The sequence below is a fragment of the Drosophila innubila genome (assembly GCF_004354385.1).
Source record: "Drosophila innubila isolate TH190305 chromosome 3R unlocalized genomic scaffold, UK_Dinn_1.0 2_E_3R, whole genome shotgun sequence".
Taxonomy (NCBI): Eukaryota; Metazoa; Arthropoda; class Insecta; order Diptera; family Drosophilidae; genus Drosophila; species Drosophila innubila.
Genome location: NW_022995380.1, coordinates 29,874,516 through 29,895,940, shown reverse-complemented (window position 1 = coordinate 29,895,940; position 21,425 = coordinate 29,874,516). Strand labels below are relative to the sequence as shown.

The 21,425-nt window shown below is 35.7% G+C and overlaps 7 protein-coding genes across 10 annotated transcripts in view; 2 read left to right on the top strand and 5 right to left on the bottom strand.

Annotated features, from left to right (window-relative positions):
* Nucleotides 1-10,125, top strand: part of LOC117792619 (phosphofurin acidic cluster sorting protein 2) — a 45,698-nt gene extending 35,573 nt beyond the window's left edge. Inside the window, exons 6-11 of one of the 2 annotated variants that reach the window (XM_034632824.1) lie at nucleotides 958-1,083; nucleotides 3,332-3,953; nucleotides 5,255-5,744; nucleotides 6,751-7,402; nucleotides 8,736-8,852; nucleotides 8,917-10,125. In XM_034632824.1, coding sequence (XP_034488715.1) covers nucleotides 958-1,083; nucleotides 3,332-3,953; nucleotides 5,255-5,744; nucleotides 6,751-7,402; nucleotides 8,736-8,852; nucleotides 8,917-9,047 — 2,138 coding nt within the window. In that variant the 3' untranslated portion in view covers nucleotides 9,048-10,125. The remainder of the gene's footprint in view (nucleotides 1-957; nucleotides 1,084-3,331; nucleotides 3,954-5,254; nucleotides 5,745-6,750; nucleotides 7,403-8,735; nucleotides 8,853-8,916) is intronic. The other variant, XM_034632825.1, reaches the window with a different exon arrangement.
* LOC117792621 (UPF0692 protein CG33108) lies at nucleotides 10,126-12,961 on the bottom strand. Of its 2 annotated transcripts, XR_004618191.1 has the most exons (5): nucleotides 12,610-12,961; nucleotides 12,418-12,550; nucleotides 12,315-12,343; nucleotides 10,617-10,713; nucleotides 10,341-10,378 (listed from the first exon to the last, which is right to left on the bottom strand). XR_004618191.1 is itself a non-coding variant. In XM_034632827.1 (4 exons), exons 1-4 carry the CDS (start codon nucleotides 12,820-12,822, stop codon nucleotides 10,157-10,159), a joined length of 768 nt encoding a protein of 255 aa, XP_034488718.1. In that variant the 5' UTR covers nucleotides 12,823-12,938; the 3' UTR covers nucleotides 10,126-10,156. The 2 variants fall into 2 exon arrangements, 1 of the variants encoding a protein (XP_034488718.1); XM_034632827.1 differs by having other exon boundaries at nucleotides 10,126-10,378; nucleotides 12,315-12,550; nucleotides 12,610-12,938.
* Nucleotides 11,423-12,021, bottom strand: LOC117792622 (U6 snRNA-associated Sm-like protein LSm3). 2 transcript variants are annotated; one of them, XM_034632828.1, is made up of 2 exons: nucleotides 11,873-12,021; nucleotides 11,423-11,819 (listed from the first exon to the last, which is right to left on the bottom strand). In XM_034632828.1, the coding sequence occupies exons 1-2, from the start codon at nucleotides 11,891-11,893 to the stop codon at nucleotides 11,529-11,531; spliced, it is 312 nt and encodes a 103-aa protein (XP_034488719.1). In that variant the 5' UTR covers nucleotides 11,894-12,021; the 3' UTR covers nucleotides 11,423-11,528. The 2 variants fall into 2 exon arrangements, with proteins under 2 accessions (XP_034488719.1, XP_034488720.1); XM_034632829.1 differs by having other exon boundaries at nucleotides 11,423-11,814; nucleotides 11,873-11,975.
* Nucleotides 12,962-12,969: 8 nt separating the features above from the next.
* On the bottom strand, nucleotides 12,970-14,260 carry LOC117792620 (caspase-like). The gene has a single exon (XM_034632826.1). The coding sequence runs from the start codon at nucleotides 14,106-14,108 to the stop codon at nucleotides 13,176-13,178; it is 933 nt and encodes a 310-aa protein (XP_034488717.1). The 5' UTR covers nucleotides 14,109-14,260; the 3' UTR covers nucleotides 12,970-13,175.
* A 521-nt stretch (nucleotides 14,261-14,781) lies between these two features.
* On the bottom strand, nucleotides 14,782-15,630 carry LOC117789529 (caspase-like). Its single transcript, XM_034628561.1, has one exon. It carries the CDS (start codon nucleotides 15,628-15,630, stop codon nucleotides 14,782-14,784), a length of 849 nt encoding a protein of 282 aa, XP_034484452.1.
* Nucleotides 15,631-17,905: 2,275 nt separating this feature from the next.
* On the bottom strand, nucleotides 17,906-18,875 carry LOC117789528 (caspase-like). Its single transcript, XM_034628559.1, has one exon. The coding sequence runs from the start codon at nucleotides 18,873-18,875 to the stop codon at nucleotides 18,078-18,080; it is 798 nt and encodes a 265-aa protein (XP_034484450.1). The 3' UTR covers nucleotides 17,906-18,077.
* A 788-nt stretch (nucleotides 18,876-19,663) lies between these two features.
* LOC117792060 (E3 ubiquitin-protein ligase Rnf220) lies at nucleotides 19,664-21,368 on the top strand. Its single transcript, XM_034632016.1, has one exon. The coding sequence runs from the start codon at nucleotides 19,865-19,867 to the stop codon at nucleotides 21,104-21,106; it is 1,242 nt and encodes a 413-aa protein (XP_034487907.1). The 5' UTR covers nucleotides 19,664-19,864; the 3' UTR covers nucleotides 21,107-21,368.
* The last annotated feature ends 57 nt before the right edge of the window (nucleotides 21,369-21,425 follow it).

Genomic DNA, 21,425 nt, shown 5'->3' with positions numbered 1-21,425 from the left:
ATTATTGCATAACATGAAATACACTGCCGGCAAAAAAATGACGCTCGTTTCCGTCTCCATTTGCGTTTCCGTTTGAGCCGCCCCAAAAAGCAGGCTACACTTTTCTCCTGCTTCTCTCTCTCTCTCTCTCTCTCTCTTTTCCCTTCTGTCTGTCTGTCTGGTTTTATTTTAGCAGCTTTCGGTCAAGGCTGTTGTTGTTATTGTTGTTGCCTCGTTTCGTTACATTTCAGGCAAAAAAAAAAGAATGTTGCACATTCTCTACACATAAATAAACACGCACATGCATACACACATACACGTGTCAGTCGCAAGGCCATATTCACTGCAGCGGGAGGGAGATAGCCAGAGCGCAAAAACACTTGCAATAAATTCCAGTTGACCAATTTGTCCACTTGTGCGACAAAAATACCTACACACTACAATATATACAGTATACAGTATGTTAAGTAATTGTTTTGATAAGGAAACAAAATTCTCTTACAATAAAGTTTTAAAACAAAATCAAAAATTTACACATTTTATATAAAAAAAATATATATTTCTATGATTATTTATTTGAATTCTTTTTTTAAATTTTCTGGCTATTTTTCTTGTTTTTAAAAACAAAAATTTAAGACATTATTGACTTAAATTATTTTATAAACATAAAAAAAATATGTTAGCTTTTTTTTTTTGATATTGTTGTCAAAACAATTACTCGACAAACTGTAAATTCAGTGCACAAGCTGAAAACAATTATTATGCAATTTACGATTACAATTAGTTTTGTTTTCAATTAAAAGTGCTCAGTTTATATACTATATTATAAAATTATATTTTATTTATACATATATGTACATAACATATATATAATTATGTATAAAAAACACACATACACTAAAAAAAAAAAAAAGAAAAACAACAACATAGAAAAACATACAAACATTTTGCATGGCTTGAACAACATTTCTTTTGCAGGAAACTCTGAGCGCCGATCATCGGATAAGAGCGACCAATTGACCAATTCATCTTACAATATTGAAAATAACAAAAACCAAAAATGCATTCATTTAACAAACAATAACAATTCGGCTACAACACCAGGTCTGTGTAAATTACAGCAAAAAGAAACAAAACAAAAATACAATAAAACACTCAATTGATATAATTAGTACACCAAAAAAAAATCCTTAAATTCCAATCCAAACACCAAGACTTAATTTACACACTTTAGTTCTTTTTTTCTCATACAGTGCACACTCGATATGACGCAACAGTCTGTCTAATAACCCAATTTCACTGATAACATGTGTACATAATTTTGATGAATGTCAAATTAAAAAAGGCTTTTATTTTTAAATACTACCATTCGCCTTGTTAAAACCAAAGAAATTATGTTTTTATTTAATTAATATTACATACAAAATAGCTAATTAAAAATAAGAAAACAAGGTGGTATTTAAACTATTTAATGGTATGCATTTTATTCTGAATTATCAAAATAATAAAAACAATTTTTTCAACAACTCTTAAAATTGTGAAAAATTTGATGGAATAAAACTTGAAAGACCTATTTAGTATTTATTTTATTATCAACAAAGATTGTAAAAAATTCAGTAGAAAAAGACTTACAAAAAATTATTTTTTTATTTAATGCTTATTATAATTTTAAATAAAACAAGTAAAAAAAAATTATGTACATTTCAATATTTATATGATCAGTGGAACCGCGGGCTATAAATAAATTATTGTCACCTTATAAAATTATCAAAATTGCACTATTAATGTAATTTATTCATCATATCATGTGTGCACTGTATTAAATGATTTTTGCTTTTTTCTTTATTTAAATTAAGCATGTCCCTAAAACACACACACACATAAAATATACACATATGACATACACACGCACACACCTTTAGCTTATGAACAAAAAAAGAGAAAACGTTCATTTTTGTGGCGTCATAAATTAATATTTGAGTGACCATTTGTTTGACTTTATTTTGGTTTACGCTAAAAATAGCACAATCCATTTATACATTGGTCGAAAATACAGTTATGTATACCATATAGCATGTCAAATACTTTGCCCTGTAACTCTCAACCGGAAAAATATAAATACACATTTCGAGGCTATTTTTTCATTTCAATTAAAGTGGGGGGAAAAAAACCTTAAAATTAGCCTTAATCACAACGTCCATTTCTCCCACCTTAACCTAATTGCTTGCATGTTGTGTCCCCCTTTTTTTTGGATTTGATTAATTGTGGCATTGCCAAGAAAACTCAAGCGGAACACGCCACATAAATAAAAATAAATCTTAAGCTCAAAGGTGTTTGACGACATTGCATTCAACATACAGTCAAGAGCAAAAGTATTGGCACTAGTTGCTGTTGTCGTAGGTAACAAACTAAAAACGAAGAATTTATGTTATATATTTCTTGAAATACTTATCTACATTATCATATATCTTTAAAAAGAAACATTTGTTGAGGTTGTGGAATATTAAAATAATTTCTCAACGGACTGTCATTATTTTTGAAAGCGTAAAATTATTTTAAGGTGCATATTTATTAGGAGTCTTTAAGAACAATATAGAGTACTTTTAAATTCCTGTTTTACATTTTTTTGTTGCTATTTTTGAGTTGCAATACTTTTATTTTAAGAAATAAAATTATTCGATCCGTAATAATATCAATACAATTATTTGCTAATCTGTAATAAATAGAGAGATCCTCAAATTGCCAATACTTTTGTTCATGACTGTGTATTTACTTTTAGGTGTGTGTACTTTTATTATGTGCTTAGTTCCCCATTTCATATTCGGATGGTCAGAACTTTTGTTTATATTTACCAAGTACACATGTATTTATTATTTATTCACATACGCACTTTACCGCCTTGGACCTTCATTAATATTGGTCAGTGTTGCAAAGGGACAGTGGATGGGGGGGTAGAGTGTGGAGTGTTGGATGTGAAGTCAGGACCATAACCTGCATGTCATTTAAATTTAAGTCCTTTTTATATGTACATATATACTAACAGTTAGTCAGAAAGTGTTTTGACAAAATAAAAAATTTCTTATGCAAATAATATATATATAAAAAAAATCTATTATTTATTTGGCTCTATAGTTAAAAAAAATAAAGTTAAAACCAAGAAATATAATTTATATATTTTAAAATCATTTTTATTTGGTCAAAACACTTTCTTGACTAACTGTATGTGGAATATGGTATCCTGCACCTCTCAAATCAAATTAGTTTTAAATCCCGCTCTTGTCACTATTTGTTTGGAATTTAGTGTCATGAATTCACTCATGAATTCACTGATGAATCCATCTGTTGTTCACAGATCGCGGCAATGAGAGCTCCGGGAATGAGGATGGCCAGAACTCGGATACACAGAACAGTCCGCCCAGGGACAAGGACTATCTGCGTCAACATCATCAGCAATTGACTCCAGTGAGCTCTGTGACCGGCAACATGGCAGGCGGAGCAGCAGGAGGAGGAGGTGGAGGAGGCGGCACCAATGTCACTCCCCCTCACGTACAAACCGAGAAGCGTTCCCGTCTCTTTCGCACCTCTAGCAATACGCCCATCATCGGTGCCCCTGGAGGAGGAGGAGGAGTAGGTGGCATCAATGTGAGCAACAGCAGCAGCGCCGTCGGCAAGAGAAAGCACACTTTGAGCTTGAGCTCAGAGCCGAGATCCGCATTGGAGACTTGCCTCTCGCCCACCAATGTGGAGCCGCGAAAGATGCTCCTCGATCAGCTGAGTCGCGTCTTTGCCGGCGACGATAATGTCATTCCCGAGGTGCTGACCATCATCAGTCCCCCGGAGGCGTTGGGCGGCAGCACGCTCCTGGCCAAGCTGGTCACACTGTTTGCCAACTCGTTTAAGCCAGCCTTTGTGCCACAGAACACGGCCGAGGTCAAGGCTGTGCTGCAGGCGCTCATGACCAAGATTCAAAAGTAGTAAGTATACACAGAGATATGTAACCTGGAGTAGGGTGGGTAACGGAAAACGGATTGTCATTTTGGTCAGGTTTTGGCTTCATTATTTATTCTCCATTCAAAATTTATTAGTTTCGTTAAAAAAAACATTTTCGCAGTGTATCCTGATTCTGAAAATTGCACTTTTATAGTTGATAAGTCAAGGATATAACCAACTTTATACTTTCATAACTTTGTCAAAAATAGACCGATTTTCAAGCTAAATGTCATTTTGATCATATATTAGCTTCTAAATTCATTCTGCATTCAAAATTAATTAATTTCGTAAAAATATTATTTTCCTTCCGGATCTGGGTTTCAATTTCAATGCTAAGGGTCCCCCCTTTAAAATTTTGAAAATTTAAAATTTTAAAACTCAAGTTTTCACTTTTAACCAACTGCTTATGTCATAATTAGTATAAAACAACACTTTCAACTTGATTCTATGACCTTTCATTTTTTTGTAAAAAATCATGAAGAATTGGATAAAAATTTTCACTTGTAAAGTGACTAACTCTAAAGTTTGACCAACTTCAAACTGTCATAACTTGATCAAAACTGAACCAATTTTCAAGCGGAATTTCATTTTGATCATAATTTGGCCTTTTAATTCATTCTGCATTAAAATTAAATAAATTTCATATAAAATTTTTGTTCATTTGGTGCTAGGTTTTGATTATTAAATTTAATTTCAAACAGTTGCTTAGTCAAAGATTTGAGTAACTTCAAATATTCATAACTTTGTCAAAACTTAATCGATTTTCAAACGGAATGTCATTTTGATCATGATTTGACATTATAATTCATTTTGCATTCAAATTTAATTAATTTCGCAAAAAAAATTTTGGCTCTCTGAATTTGTGTATCGATTTCAATGCTAAGGGGGGACCCTTAGAAATTTTGAAAATTATAAATTTTAAATCGCAAGCTTTCACTTTTAATCAACTCCTTATAAAGTAATTAGTATAAAACAACACTTTAAATTTGTCTCTGAGACGTTTCATTTTTCTGTAAAAAAACAAAAATTTGGACTTGTAAAGATGCTAGGTTAAAAGTCGGACCAATTTCAAGCTTCCATAACTTTGTCAAAACTGAACCGATTTTCAAGCGGAATGTCATTTTAATCATGGTTTGCCCTCTTTATTCATTCTGCATTCAAATTTTTAATGATTTTGTTAATAATACTTTTGTTTTTTGGAAATCATTTTTCTTACAATAATCGATTTATCAATGTTGGAGTGGTTTTTTCCCATTACTAATTTTGATACTCTTTCTTTTTGTAGTTGCAACTCGAATGCGAAGCCGCCGCACACGGTGAAGGTGCTGCTGATTGGAGGCGACTGGTTACAGGGTGCCACTTTGCGTCACTATGTGGAGCTGCTGGGCGTGCGTCCGCCCGACTGGCTGCATCACCTGCGCTTCTACCTGGTGCCCATTGGCGGTGGCAGCAGCAACGGCAGCGTGGCGCGTCATTTGAGTCAAATGGATCAGGCCTATGCCGCCATGTTTGGCTCCGACAATTGGTGCCAGCTCTGTGAACGGGCGGCGGCAACGGCGGCGGCGGTCAGTGCTGTGACCACTGTGAATGCCACCGCACTCACCGCCAACCTGGCGGATGCGGCGGCCGTGTCCAAGTCGGACATTGCCGAGCTGGTGCAGCGCATCCAGCGGTATCTGCATGCGGCGGGTCCGTGCACCCAAATCCCCATTGCCGAGGCCATGGTCAACTACAAGGACGAGGACTCGTGCCAGATCTTTGTGCCCTTTGTCAGCGTAAGTTTGAAATATAATTAGTTTCTTTCAATAAGTAGAATTTCAAATAGGAATAAATTCTGTTCTAAAAAAGAAGTAAGAAGTTATATTAAGGGTACATAAAGAATTTTATTTGATTTGGAAAATCCCACATGAGCGACCCTGTACTTGTTCTGTAAAAGTGCTAAAAAAATATATAATTAAAATCAAGGCTGCAAACCTCCAAAATTTTGTTAAAGGTTCGGTTCGGCGGTTCGAACCATAGAGCAAAACATCGGTTCGGTTCGCGAATTGGTTTATATACCCCCTGAACCCAAGGTTTGGTTTTCGAACCTTGGTTCAATCGCATACAAAAAATATTTGTATTGTTATACATTTTTCTCTAATTTTTTAACTAATTAACTTTTTTTTTTGTAAGTCAAATTTTGATGATAATTTAAATTTATTTGAAGATTTAAATATGACCTTTTTTACTCCGTAGTTGCCAATAATGGCGTAGTATAAAAACCATAAAATTTATGTAACTTTTTATTTTGAGCCGAACCCTTTATTTTAGAAAGCGGTTCGGTTTAGACTCGGGCTCGCAAAGTCAATAATTTCAAGGGTTCGGTTCATAATCCGGTTCAGGCTGCTTAAAAATCCGAACCGAACCGGTTCTACGAGGTTCGGTTCAGAACCGGTTAGCAGCTTTGATTAAAATAGTATAAATATAAAAATATATAAAAAAAATACAAACCTTAGTGGATTTAAATACCAAGTAAACGAAACATATATTTTTGGTAGTAATTTACAAATTTTATATTTATTTTTTTTTTTTTGAAGAAATATTTTTTTGATCCTGTTTTATATTATACTTCTTTAAGCAATATCCTTAAAAAAAAATAAAATAAACATATTTATTTATGCTATTTGCAGATAAAAAGATATTTTGCAGGGTCTAAAATCTGTTTTTTAATAGCATACATTTTTTTGATGATCCAACAAAAATACAAAAAATACAAATACTGATGGTTTTATTCTCTTTAAGGATGTACGCATTGGTTATCTGGATGGTGCACAGGCCTCGCTGGATCTCGAGGAGAATGCTGCCGCCAATGCGGCTGCTGGCCGAGAAGCAGCTGGAGGTGGGGCAGGAGGAGGTGGAGGCGGAGGAGGAGGAGGATCAGTGAACACTTCCAGCTTGCCAATTGCAATTGGCAATCAGAATACGGCCAATATGCATGGCGGTATTTCAGGATCTCCGCCACAGCAGCAATTGCAACAAGTTGGCCCAAATCAGGGCCAGAATATGGGACGCATATCACCACCGCTGCAGACACCGCCGTCATCGGCCTCCTCCCATCGCGATCGGGAACGGGAACGGGGCTCCAGTGATGCACAAAATACGCCCTCATCGCTGCAATCGGTGCAGACATTCAGCGGATCATTGGCCGCTGCTGCCGAGGCTGTGGAACTGCAGGTGGATTACTGGCCACTGGTGCGACCCGGTGAAACGCATCTCAAGGAATCAAAGGGGGGAATGTCCCGTGGTGGCGACTCGGGCGGTGGCAAGAATAGCATTAAGAGTACGTTTAGGAATCTGCAGGTGTGGCGTCTGCCACAGCATGCACAGCAACTGGGTGATATGTCCAATGGACTGACTGTCAGCTTTGCCACCAAGGAGAAGAAGCAGAAGCAGAGTAAGTGCATCATTTAACAAAAGATTTCCCCATGCGTATTTTTAAAAACAAATCTATCAAGAATTACAAAACCGTAACCAAAATTAATGCTCTAAAAAGAACCAAAAAACCGAAACGCTCGTACCGGTTCGGTTGTGGTAAAGTGGCTAGGTCAAAGAGTTGACCAACTTCAAACTGTCATAACTTGATCAAAACTAAACCGATTTTCAAGCGGAATGTCATTTTAATTATGTTTTGGCCTCTAAATTCTTTCTGTATTCAAATTTAATTCATTTAGAAAATTTTATTATTTTCGACCAAAACTCGATTTTGATGGTAAGGGTCCCCCCTTTGAAAATTCGAAAATTCAAAATTTTAAATCTCAAGTTTTCACTTTTAATGAACTCCTTATATCATAATTAGTATAAAACAACACTTTAAATTTGATTCTGAGACCTTTCATTTTCTTGTAGAAAATCATGTGAAATTGAACAAAAATTTGGACTTGTAAAGTGGTTAAATTCGAAGTCTGACAAACTTCAAACTGTCATAACTTGATTTAAACTGAACCGATTTTCAAGTGGAATGTCATTTTGATCTTGGTTTGGCATTTGTATTCATTCTGCATTTAAATTTGATTTTATTCTTAAAAAAAAATATTTTCCTCTAGATTCTACTAGACATTAATTTCGATTCTAAGGGTCCCCCCTTTGAAATATTTAAAATTCAAAATTTTAAATCTCAAGTTTTCTCTTTTAATCAACTCCTTATATTATAATTAGTATAAAACAACACTTTAAACTTGATTCTGAAACCTTTCATTTTTTTTGTAAAAAATCATGTAAAAGTTAAGAAAAATTTTGACTTGTAAAGTTGCTAGGTCAGAGGCTTGAGCAACTTTGAGCTGTCATAACTTTGCCAGAAACACAACCGATTTTCGTTAATTTTGCTCAAAAAATATTATTTCTCTGAATCAAGGTATTAACTTCAATGTCATAATTATTATAAAACGACACCTTAACATCTTAAAATGTTTCAAAATTTATTTGTTGTACCGTTGCGTACCGGTACTGAAACCGAAACCAAAAGAAAAAAACTAAAATATTCGTAGTATTCTAACTTATAGTTTACTTTTAGTTTAATTACGAATACGAATCTTACATATAAAATATTTGCCATCAACATTTATTTATTTAAACTTATTGTTCAAAATTCGAATTTTCTAGTTTTTTTCTTGTTTTTGAATTATCCAAATATTGTTTGCCCTAAATTTTATTCTCATGTTATTCTCAATTTATTAGTGTAATTCTTGCAATTCTCACGAAATATAATTAAAATCTCTTTATTCCGGCAGTTATGCGCTTGGGTAAGAAGAAGGATAAGGAGCGTGATCTCGAGAAGGAGCAGTGTGTGGAGGGCGTGGCACGCCTCATTTGCTCACCAAAGCAATCGCATCCAGTTCCGTTGCGTGGTGAGTAAAACTCTTTCATTTAAATTACACAAATTTTTTACTAATTCTCATGCGTTTTTTGCAGTGTATATCGATGGTACTGAGTGGACTGGCGTCAAGTTCTTCCAGCTGTCGTCGCAATGGCAAACGCATGTCAAGAATTTTCCCATTGCTCTAATTGGATGCACGCCCATGTCCTGTGCTGAATTAACCTAGTCATCATAATACCCTATAAACATTCTAGCACACACACAGATACACACACATACACACACACAGAGAGAGCAAGGGAGCCAGACACATGCACGGCAATAAATATTATTAACTAAGAAGAATGATAATTTATTTTATAATTAATATTTGTAAATTTTTAGTTAATAACAAAAAAACAGAAAGAAAAAAAACATTTAGCTTGTAATTTTGATTTTAAGTCGAGAATTGTGAATTTATCAAAAGATTTTCGAGCCACATGCATCACACACACACAAACACACACACTCACAGACACAAGTAATTATATGGTTAATATATGTATGCATATTGAAATTATAAAGCGTTCAACACTTGTTAGCAATTGACGCGTATATCAAATATCCTTTTAAAAAATGCAAATTAAAAATACTATCCATAGTAGTTACAGTTTACAACTTAACTTTGCCTGTTAGCCAAGTTGTTAGCGTGTTTCCGTTGCCGTTTTCGATTTGTATTTCATGCAAATATCAGGGTAATATCCTTGATCTCAATTGGCATTATCTAAACTAAACGAAACTTAACTATCGATCGTATCTATGTATGTTACTGTTATAACTACAACTATTTAGCAAATGCGATTGCGAATGCGAATATTTAACCAAACCCGTCGTCTATATACTACCTTAAATCAGACAAATTATCTGGATGTGTAACTAAATATATATACGTGTATGTATACAATATTATACATACCTATAAAACAATATGTAGATATTAGATAGGTGTATAACTGATAGGTATATACCTATCCAATATACACACATATTTATATATATATATACTACTCTAATTGTTGTGATTTTTGAAAATTCATAGTATGAGCAGCCAATGCAAAAAGTTGTCTAAGCAAAGGATATATACATATATATATATATATATAGCATACATATATGTTCATGTATAGAGTATACATCAGTTTCAAGCAATATGCAAAGTCGTAAAGTCAAAAATGTGTGCAGAAATGTAACGAAATGAGATGAAATATTGTAAGGTGTGTAATTTATAATTGTATTATTAAATATATTACATTTAAAGACATGAATATTTGAAATCTCTTTTTATTATTGTTATGGTCAGACAATTTTCACAACTGCTTGTGTTAACCCTTTAATCAAAATAGCGCGCTCCTTAAGGCCAAGCGGACCATCCAGGCCACCAGGTGGCAACAGAAAGGTGCAATCTGGATAACCATTGGGCTGGGCAAACTCCACAAGATTGGCATTACTTTGGCTTAGACTTGATAGTGTCCACACAGCCAAGTTGCGCGTTTTACCATGGCGTGCCAGAACATAAAACTAAAAATAAAATAATCAGGCAACTTTCAGGAGATTTATGTATATTTAAAAAATTATAATAAATTTCACCCAGCTAAAAAAAATTTACTTGCACCAATCTTATTAATTGGAGAGCTTAAATGAGTTAAAGAATCACCAAATAAAGTAATTCCATTCAAAAAAGCTAAATTTTTCAGCCTATCAACATATTAAGTTTTAAATAAAATTAAGGAAAATAAATTTTAATTTCAATACTCACCTCATCTTGGTCATCAATTAGGTAACCCACAATTAGCGCCCAGTGTGCTTTATGGCCAGACTTCTGGCAAGGCGCATGATTGCCATCTGCATCATAACTGGCGTCAAGAATTCAAGTTAAGGAAAATCAAATGTTTCATGAGCTTTAAAACTGATCATTGTTGTTATCTGAATACAAGAAATATCAAGTTTTTGTTGTTATTGTAGAGTCGAGACAGCTCGAAAAATCGCAAATTTGATTCATTCTGTCAAGGAAAATATCAGGCAAACAGAGTCGGCAGCAAGAGAACGTTTAAGCAAGCATCGAAGCACACACTCAACCTCACATGCATGGCCGGCCATTCGCGTCTAAGCTTACATTCCACAGAGCTTAGCATCCACAGCTGCTCTTCAGATCATGTGGCCATCTTGTGGATATCGTGATGTGCTGCGCTTAGCATCCACAGCTGCTGTCCTGATCATGTGGCCATCTTGTGGACATCGTGATGTGCTGCTTTGTTTCATGATTCTGTTTGCCTAGCATGATTTCTGGCATTTTCTTTAAATAGCAGATCTGCTACATACGAATGAGCAAAAATGTTAGACAGTTATTTTCCATAAATTTACTTAAGTAAACAGAATGAAATATTTGCCAATGCTAAATTATATTTTAAATGTCACAATTATAGCCGACAAATATTAATTAAATGTCAAATAATAAATAAATTTGTTAAATCGAACAGAGTTTAAATTTAAGTCATTTGTTTTTTTTTGGCGCGATTTAGCTATTTTATCGCTAAAAATTTGGGCAGCACTGGCAACTGACATAGCTACAATTTCATAGGCATTTTATTAAAATCCAATCTTAATACAAGTTGTATAAATGCGGCGAATTAAAATTAACTGTGTTCAAGGTCAGCTCCTGCCCCTCCCCCTACCCCACTCGCATGGGCGGAGAGACTAAAATGACGCCGTCTCCTCGAACAAACAGCATGGGAATTGTGCGTTTCGTTGTCTTGTACACCTCTTCGTACGTCTCCTCGTCGATCTCCACAGTGGTGACAGTCTCCTCGGCATCGCCCAGCACCATATTCAAGTGCTGATCGAATGCATGCAATCTTCCCCTCAGTTCCCGCTCATTCCGCATCTTCACATACACCTTCTCATCCAGACTGAGACGTATGAGATCCAGCGGCTCCTTTACCGGCAATATTACCTGGCTAAGCTGCAAGTACATAAGTTAGCGCAATTCCTTGTTAACATATTTAGTAATCGTACCTGTTCCTCTTCAGTTGCCATTTGATAAACACTCAAAAACCTTGAAGTTTGCAATAATCAACAAAAATATAAGCAGCGCACTTCTTAACTTTAATGTTGTTAGCCACTGTTGCCAAATTTTTAGAGGAAATAAAAGCAACAGCTGCCATACTTCGAGGCTGCCACCCGGACCGAAGGTTGCCGCTCTGCAAAATTTTCCGATTTGGCAACATGTACCATTTTAATCCAATTGCAAAAACAGTTGCAACTTAGAAAATTCAACTATTTTTAATTTTTTACAGAATATTGTTAGAATTTTGTCGATTTTTTTTTATATTTTTTCTAGATTTAAATTTGTAACTTCTCTCAGTGCTGCCCATAAAAATACAAATTGAAATACACAAAATGTATATCGATAAAAGCATTTTAAATTAAAATTATTATGTTCGAATTAAAAGGATACGGCACTAATAAACAACCATTCGTGGTTAACTGCTCCTTGATATACGCACAATTTAAAATGCCTTTGTAAAATATGCTTTTAAAATGCTTTTGCGTCAACTCACATAAATATTGTGCACTGAACATTTCTCCATTTATGGTATATTTTAACACTATGGCATCCGCCAGCAATTCAGCTGCAGTTGGTTTTCCATTGAGCAGCATGCTCAGCGCTGTCAATCCACAGGTGGGACCAACCTGCAGAATTACAAAATATATTTACTCAAAACACATATATAAATATATAGCATAATTACTTGTAGTAAACTTGGAATATCATAATATTGACACTGCTTGGGATGAGCATATTGGCACACGCGACTTAGAAAACAGCCCTTTTGCAGCTCCGGATAACCAGCTGCCCACTTGCATTCACTCAATTCTTTTGGCAGTTGAATTCCAGCTATGTTTTTTTCCTTTTCAGCAGTGGTTTTTACTGGCAACGGTGGAGGCGGCGGTGCAACGGACATTTTTGATTGAATGAAGTACGTCGCGAATCGGAATCAAGCAACAAAAATAAACAAGGAACAGCTGTTTTTATTATGGGTAACACTTTTCTGTCGCGGTCCTGCCCACTCGGTCAAAACAGACAGCTGTAATATTTAATATTCTTTAAATTTAAAATTAATATTTTGTGTATATTTTCTGGTATCAAATTGCATTTAAATCAGGGACCGTAAATAACAGTTATGTTAGCAAATTTGAACTAAATAAATCAATATGATAGAAATATGTTAGGACAACATGCAATACACCAAAATTTCTTATTGTTGTACTTATTAGCTATATCAGCTAAAAAAGTAAACAAAGTCAGCTGTAAAACTTAAAAAAGTTTGGAATTTGATTTTGGCTTTTCGCTAAATAATACGATGCGCGTAAGCATTGTGGTAATGCAAGGAATCTGCTTCTTCTGATCCTTTCTTGGATCGTTTGTATGGGATTCAAAATCGAAAGCAACACGCCGGCAGACGAATGTCAGCAGAGTCATTAAATCCAAGCGTTTTCCATTAGTTTCCAGCTCCAGGCACAGACTCTGAATGAACCAGGATCCATTCAGGGGATTGCGCCAGGAGAGAAATCCTGGTATGGTGGAGTAGGCAATGAGAAAATCCGCATGGAGCGGTATTTTGTAGCCCATTTGGGAGTCGCCGTCAGTTTGAATTTTGCAGCCATCATCCATTTGCTTCCCCTGGCAAGCCTGCACAAAGAACAGCTTCGGTTTGCCAGCCAGCGTGGGACAATTGTTGGGCGTTAAGAGGTTACAGATATCCGCTAGCTTATATTTGGTGTCGCTGGCACAAATATAGCCCATATTTCCATGGGAGAGTATGGCAATTAATATACAATCGTTGTTATCGTGATTTTCAAAAGCAGCTCTCTTAATTACTCTCACAATCTGATTGTAGCAGAAGTCATTGTGTTGGATAACATCAAAGTGATGCTGCTTTAGCACTCTGTCCAAATTCGCACTGTCCACATCGGTGCCCCGACGGGGCTCCTGTTTCATTTCTGCATCAAAATATTTATGATTGAAGATTATAGCCATGCCGCGATTCTTGTGGTTCATGTTGTACTCGGCAGCATTTCGACCCGGAACTGGAGAGTTGTAGTTCTTAAAAGCTTGCTTAGGAACTGCTCCTCTAATGTTGGAAGTCGAGGAACTTGAGGATGCCGGACTCTCCAAACCGGCATCAGTTGAATCGTCTGCATTTTGAATTACTTTCTTGTAAGTGCACTCGTCTTTCTTCGCAATCATTGTGAAATTCTTTTTCGCAATAGTAGAGAAATTTGGGATTATTAAATTGTTAAGTTCACTCACTAAAAATATTAAATTAACAGTAAATTGTTTGATTTAATATAAATTAATTATTTACAAAGAGAATGCAATTACGTACATTAAAAAACGAAAAATTAAATAATTAACAAAATATTATTCTGTGAGCAACGTCTTGCAACGATTTGTCTGCTTGAAGAACTAAATATTTTTGTTTACTTGCTTTAATAGTCCACTCTCACACTCTTTCTCTCTCTCTGCTTGAATCATGCAGAGAAAGAAGAGAAAAAGAAAGAACTGATAACAAAGATGAAGATGCGAAAAGAACCAGTTTCTTTCGTGTGAACAAAATGAATAAGTACATTTCCATTTAATTTTTTGTCACTTTATATATTTAAAGTTCTTGCTATATATATATTTTTTTAAATTTGTTTATTTTCAGCAAATACAGTAAAAATTAAAAAATACAAAAAATTTGGGTCTGCATTCGCTTACGTAGTAGTTTGGTGGGTAGAGCCTTCGCATAAGATCTAGTTGACCAGAACTAAAATACTGGAAGAGTAGTCTCCCTTTCTTTTTATACCCGTTACTTTATTTTTTTATACTTTTTTTTAAATATTTTTTTGGATTTATTTTTCTATTCTTTTATATTCCCTTATGTTTTTTTTTCTTGCGATGTGGCGGTTGACTTTGACTTTTCCTTGAAATAAACAAGATGTCTAAGCCGTGAGTCAATAGAAGGCATTTGCTTTACTACCTCTTTTTCTTCTTTACTTTCATTGGCGACACGCCGGTTGACAAATGTCAGTAGAGTCAATAAGTCGTAGCTTCTTCCATTTTCTTCCAACTCCTGACAGAGGCTCTGAATAAACCAGGAGCCTTCTATGGTATTGCGGAAGGAGACAAAGCCCGGTATGGTGGAGTAGGCAATCAGGAAGTCCGCCTCATCAGGTATCGAGTAGGAGTCATAATCTATAGACCCTTGACACATAAACATAAAGGATTTTTGACTCTTATTTCCCTTGCAAGCCTGCACAAAGAACAGCTTTGGTTTGCCTGCCAGCGTGAGACAATTGTTGGCCGTAAAGTACTTTAAGATATTGTTCAGCTGGTATTTCGTGTCCTTGGCATAGATGTGTCCCTCTCCACCATGTGAGAATATGGCAATTAAAATGCAATCGTTGTTCGCATGATTCTTCGATGCTGCGTTCTCAATTACTCCCTCAATCTCTTTGTAGCACAGGTCGTTGTGCTCGGCAACATCAAAGTCCAGCTTCTTGAGTACATTCTTTAATCTTGTACAGTCCTTATCAGTGCCATGACGATCTGGCAAGGAGTTTTTATCGAATTTCTTATGATTGAAGATTATAGCCATGCCGCGATTCTTGTGATTCATATTGTACTCGGGAGCATTACGATCTGTAGGTGGTTTAGGTAAAGCTTTAGTAGATGTCGAGGTCGCGTCGTCCTCCATGAGAGTGGCATCAAATTGAATATTATTCATGTTTGGTTTCTCGATAGTTGATAGTTAAGCTAAAACAAAAAAAAAATTGTACATTCAGTACGACAACAGGTAATTTTAGTCCTCAATTTACACTTAACTTATATACAATTTAACTATCGGTATCAGAAACCATCACGGTTTCCAGCTACCTGCTGAATATATCCACGAAATTATAATTAAAATTATCATGAGTAAGTAGCTTATAATTTTAATTTTTATTAAAAATAAAACAAACAATAGAATTGGTAATCAAATTTAAATTTTAAATTTAGTATCATACTTTTTGTTTTTATGGATAACCTTATTCAGCAAAGTTATACTATATATCATAGATTTTTACTTTATAGCACGGTAATTTTCAAACTCAAATCGAATTCCGCTCGCAAAATTTTTTGTCAAAATGGAATTATAAGTTATAATAATTTATAACAGGTTACACAGCTTGATTACATTCAGTTTGTAGCTATTTTCAATACGTTGCTCATTATTTCAATTACTAGATTACTCACTATTTATATGTAGCACCTTTTGAAAAAATCACTATATATAGTTAGAACTTCGGACAACCTTATCCACCGCTTTGTGCAATTGAACTGCATTTTTGTTGGCTAACATGTCTTTTTAATACCTTGAGCCAATTGACGAAGATCAAAAAGGGTAAGGGGTATATTGGTTTTGTAAAATGTTTGTAACAGGCAGATAGACCTTACACATATTTCTGATCAGTCCCAACAGCCGGGTTGATTTAGACCTGTCCGTCAGTCTTAGAAACTATAAGAGCTTTGTTGATCTTATACATCCGGATTAAATTTGCTATAAATCGGTCGTATCATATTGCTGCCATAAGAACAACTTATGAGTAAGAAAATTCATGGGGTTTGTGGAGACATCGAAATCAAATATTCAGCGTGCCTACCGGTATATAGGTGGCTGGACACAGGGTATCCTACTGTCGAGTGCGTTCATTTATACCTAGTACTCTCCTTCTGATAATACAAAATATACTTATCACTTTTAAAAATTCTGAAGTTCACAATAAAGCTCTTATTGGCTGCTACCGATTGAACCAAATTACTTTTTATTTAACCCCCTTTAAGAATGGCCATTTCGGTCAAATTTTTTCAAATATTTTTGAAGGCTGAAAAAAACTAAAATAATTCAAATGTAAAAAGTTGAATTTCTATATCACAGTCAAATATAAAGCATTTATAAACATTTATATTCGATGAAAGATAAATAACTTGACTAATGTTGGGTAGGAATGCCCAACCTTGGCTAATGGCGGGTACACTGGGTTAATTTGGCCTCTAAATAAAAAACCAACATCAGATCCTAAATTGAATTTCACAGCCCGAAAGAAGGGTAAAATAGCCCATCTGGGTAAAGGCTTAAAATTGTAAGAAAACTGTATTCCTGATATAGTAAATGATAGTATATATTTATCAAGACAAGGGGAAAAAGCGATAACAATCTGAAATAATGAAAAGGAACAATTTATTACCTGAATCACCTGTACATTGTCATATAATCATGTAAGCAACAAATTTATGCACCGAAAAAAAATATTGCTCATACAATTTCTGTGTCGACTAATATGTATATCAGCCAATTTTGAGTGACTTTTAAATAAAACGCGTACAAATAAATTATTTCTGAAGCGAAATTATTATTAATATTAAACCACATGGTGGTTTCGTGTTGTGACTATGACTAAAGAATACCTTCCGATTTAAATTTTCTACTGCTGACCTGGATAGGATTTTATCGCATACCTTCAGATTTAGAAGTAATTGATGGCAAAGTTCGCCATAATATATAATAATTTAGTCCCGGCATAATGCTTTATTTCTTTATGCAATTTGTTTACCATTAAAAATGATTGTTAAGGAGTAAAAGTTGAAGTACTCATTCCTAACCCATAATTTTTTATGTAACATCAAAAATATTTTGTAATCATTTGCATTTTTAGAAATTAAGTAATAATATAAATAATCACATATTTTAATTTAATATATTTATTGTCTAAAAATATGGCAGTAATTACAAACAAGCAGTATCAAAAGCAAATGTCATCAAAATCTCTAACATGAACTTCATATATTAACATAATTTGTTTGGATTAAAGATAATTAAAATCAAATCAAATAAATATACATATATTAAACGCTTTTTTAATATTTTTGTTAGCCATCATAAATTTTTTTTTTTTTTTTTGGATATTTATAATTTAATTTATAGAAAAACAACGACAACAACATTTTTAAAATGCGTTCAAAGTAGTATACTATATTTTAGCAGGAACCTATTCAAGTCTAACGAATAGAGCCAATGCCTCAGATCTGGGTGATTCGAGTTGGAATTCAGTGCGGGTTGTCTTTTATTAATTTTATTTCAAATATTTTCTTGAATGTTTTTTTGCACTTTGTTTAGTTACGGGTACTGTGCTTCTAACAGTCGCACTTTTCCAGAACCACACACTTAGGTTTTAATAGTAAATCACGGGTCAGCCTTGTCTCAATGCAAGGCATTTGTTTTGCCACCCCAGATTTATACTCAGGCTCAAACATCCTGGCGACACGATAGTTGACCAAAGTCAAGAGGCGAACAATCTCCAGATGATAACCTTGTTCTTCCATCACGTCACAGAGAGTCTGAATAAACCAGGAGCCATTCCTGGGATTGCGAAAGGAAACAAAGTCTGGTGAGGTGGCGTAGGCAATGAGAAAGTCCGCTTGAGAAGGCATCGTTAAACTTGTGTTCGTTTTGGACTCGACTGCGTCGACAAAGGCGGAACGGATGCCCTTATCCACCCGATCTCCTCGGCAAGCCTGCACGAAGAATAATTTTGGTTTGTTGGCCAGCGTGGGACAATTGTCGGGCGTTAAGAGGTCACTGACATCGTCGAGCTTATAGAAGGTGTCCTTGGCATAGATGGCGTCCTCTGCGCCATGGGAGAGTATGGCCACCGCGATGCAATCCATGTCCTCGTGATTTTCCAATGAAGTTTTCTTCATAACTGTGTGAATCTCTTTGTAGCACAAGTCTGTGTACACGGTAACATGGAAGTCCAACTTATTAAGCACCTGGTCCAATCTCTTACAGTCCATATCTGTGCCGTCCCGGATTGACAAGTCCAAATTCTCATCGAATATCTTATGGTTAAAGATAAGTGCCTTGCCGCGCTTGCCGTGATTCATGTTGTACTTGGGTACTATCTCATCGTTTTTTGAAGTCGAGTTATCCATGGTAAAAAAGTTAAATGCTAAAAATTTGCAATAGTTGTTATTAATCGTGCTTGATGTCAGAAAATGACCACTCGCTGACTGCCCCTATGCGAAACTGTTGCGAGGAAACCCTTAAATTTTGATTTTGTTTAGCTTACTCTTCGCTCAACCGACGATCGTTTTTGTACGCTCGCTCGGCTCATTGTTCCCTCGAGACCGTCAACTTCGTAAAAACTCGGCAAACGGTCAAACCACAAAAAAATTATGATTTTGGTGTTTTGGTTTAATTTAAAAAACTTTGAAACCTTCTAAAAATCTTTTTAAAAAAAAATATATATATATATATATATATATAAAAGTGCTTTAAAGAAATTACTTGTATTATTTAAAAACATTAAATTTTGCATAATTTTTTTTTGAATTTTCTTGATTTTTCGATATAACTTTTTTTTTTTAAATTAAATTAGATAACTTCTCTTCCCGACAGCTGACGAACTTCAACCCTTTTTTAAAATGTTAAGCTTAATATTGTCTAATTTCTAAATTTTAATCATCAAATTTATTAATTTTTTATTGAGTTTTTTGCATTTTAAAATTTGCATTTTTTGTCAGTGATGGCCAAATTTCGGGCAGTAGCAACTTCAAAATATTTTTAGCTATTGAACTATGAAAATAGCCAAAACTAGCTATAAAATTGCCAAGAGTGGTGTTGGTTGATTGTGCGAAATTTCGATAGTTGCAAGAACATGCTTAATAATGTATCGATGGTGGCGCGTATATGTGACTTATATCGATACTATCGCTATTAGCTGACGATTGTTTGACAACTGAAGTTACATCACTAGATCGGCGTCGCGTTTGTTGTTTTTTATTTTATACGCTCGGGGGAAAAAACTTAACTTTAAATCTGCAATTATAAAGGAAATCCAAGTCAAAAATAAAAATTAAAGAAAGAAGAGTGGCGCCCAGTTGCAATCGCAAGGTTGCTAACAATTAATTAGCAGCACAAAATGGCAACCGAGACAGTTGGCAACTCGGAGAACTTTACGCTGGCAACAAATAATAAAAGTGACGAGGATGTTGATGTTGATGTGATTTGTCCCAGCTGCGAGGCGACAATCAAGCGGAGTCAGGTGGCCGATCACTGTCAGGTGGAAGTGGAGCGTTTGCACAGCATGCAATTGAGATCGACAACAGAAGGAACAGCAACAACAACAACAACAGTGACTACAACAACCACAACTGGATTACAATCTCAGTCTGGCGGGGAAACTGGTCAGAGGAAGCCTTGGAGTGTGTTCCAGCGTGTGCAGCGCAATCGACAGTCACGACAGCGTCAACGCACACGCAAACGTGCCACACCTCCTCCTCCGCCAGCTCAGCCCGCCTCCGCCTCCGCAGCCACATCCGCTTTTGTTCCCGCTGCTGTTCCCACACCTGCACCCACTTCGACTCCTGCTGAGCTAAGCCGCACTTGTCCCGTTTGCAATGTCAATTTCCCCCAATCCCAGATCCATGAGCATGCCAATGAGTGTCTGCGTCAGAATGGACACAATGGTGAGCAGCGTCCGTCCAGCGAGGATGAGGATGACAGCGAGGAGTACGAGGAATACGAGTGGGCGGGACAGAAGCGCATACGTGTCTCCAGCTTGGTGCAAGGCGGTTACAGTGCTCTCAACCTGGGACAGACCATTAAATATCATAATGGACAGCAGAGCAATGAGGATGAGGATGATGTGAATGTGGATGAGGATGATACACACATCTATGGACCGACGCAATATGGTGAAGCGGATGTCATACCACTTTCCAGCGAGGATAACAACGAGGAGGGAGGAGGAGGAGCTGAGGGAGTTACCTCGGCGGATGTCACCATGTATGTGCGGCGACTGATCTCCGCCAATGAGACAGCTCATCAGAAAAATCATCATTCCAGCGCCGCAACGACTGAACCGATGGATGACCCAACCAGTCTGGAACCATCCACATCTCAAGCATCCAGAAGCACTAATAATAATCAACAACAAATCATTGAATCCTTGAAAGCGCGTCTGCGTCTCTATGAGAAACAAGCGCAGAGTAAATTGAAATGCTTGATCTGCATCGATGATTACAAGAATCCCGCCATTTCCGTATCCTGCTGGCATGTCCACTGCGAGCAGTGCTGGCTCCAGACACTCGGAGCACGCAAACTGTGCCCGCAGTGCAATTCCATAACCACGCCAAAGGATTTGCGACGCATTTACCTCTAGATTAAGTTGATATCCAACACAAAATTACTGTAACTTGTGTTAAAATGTTGCAAATGTAGCTTATTACATTATTATTGCATTTCTTGTCGAAATGTTTTTCCCCCTTTTTGTAGTATTTTAAGTTGACAAATCCCCATATTTATACAGTTAATTACAAAGAATGCAGCTATGATTATCATACGTGACATAACAATAAGCATAATGTAACTTACAATAAACAATTACAGCAATAATCTTGAATAAATTGCTTTTCAAACATTTATTTACAACTTCAATGTTTTCAAAATGACAGCTTAGCGCGCGCTAATCAATTGATACT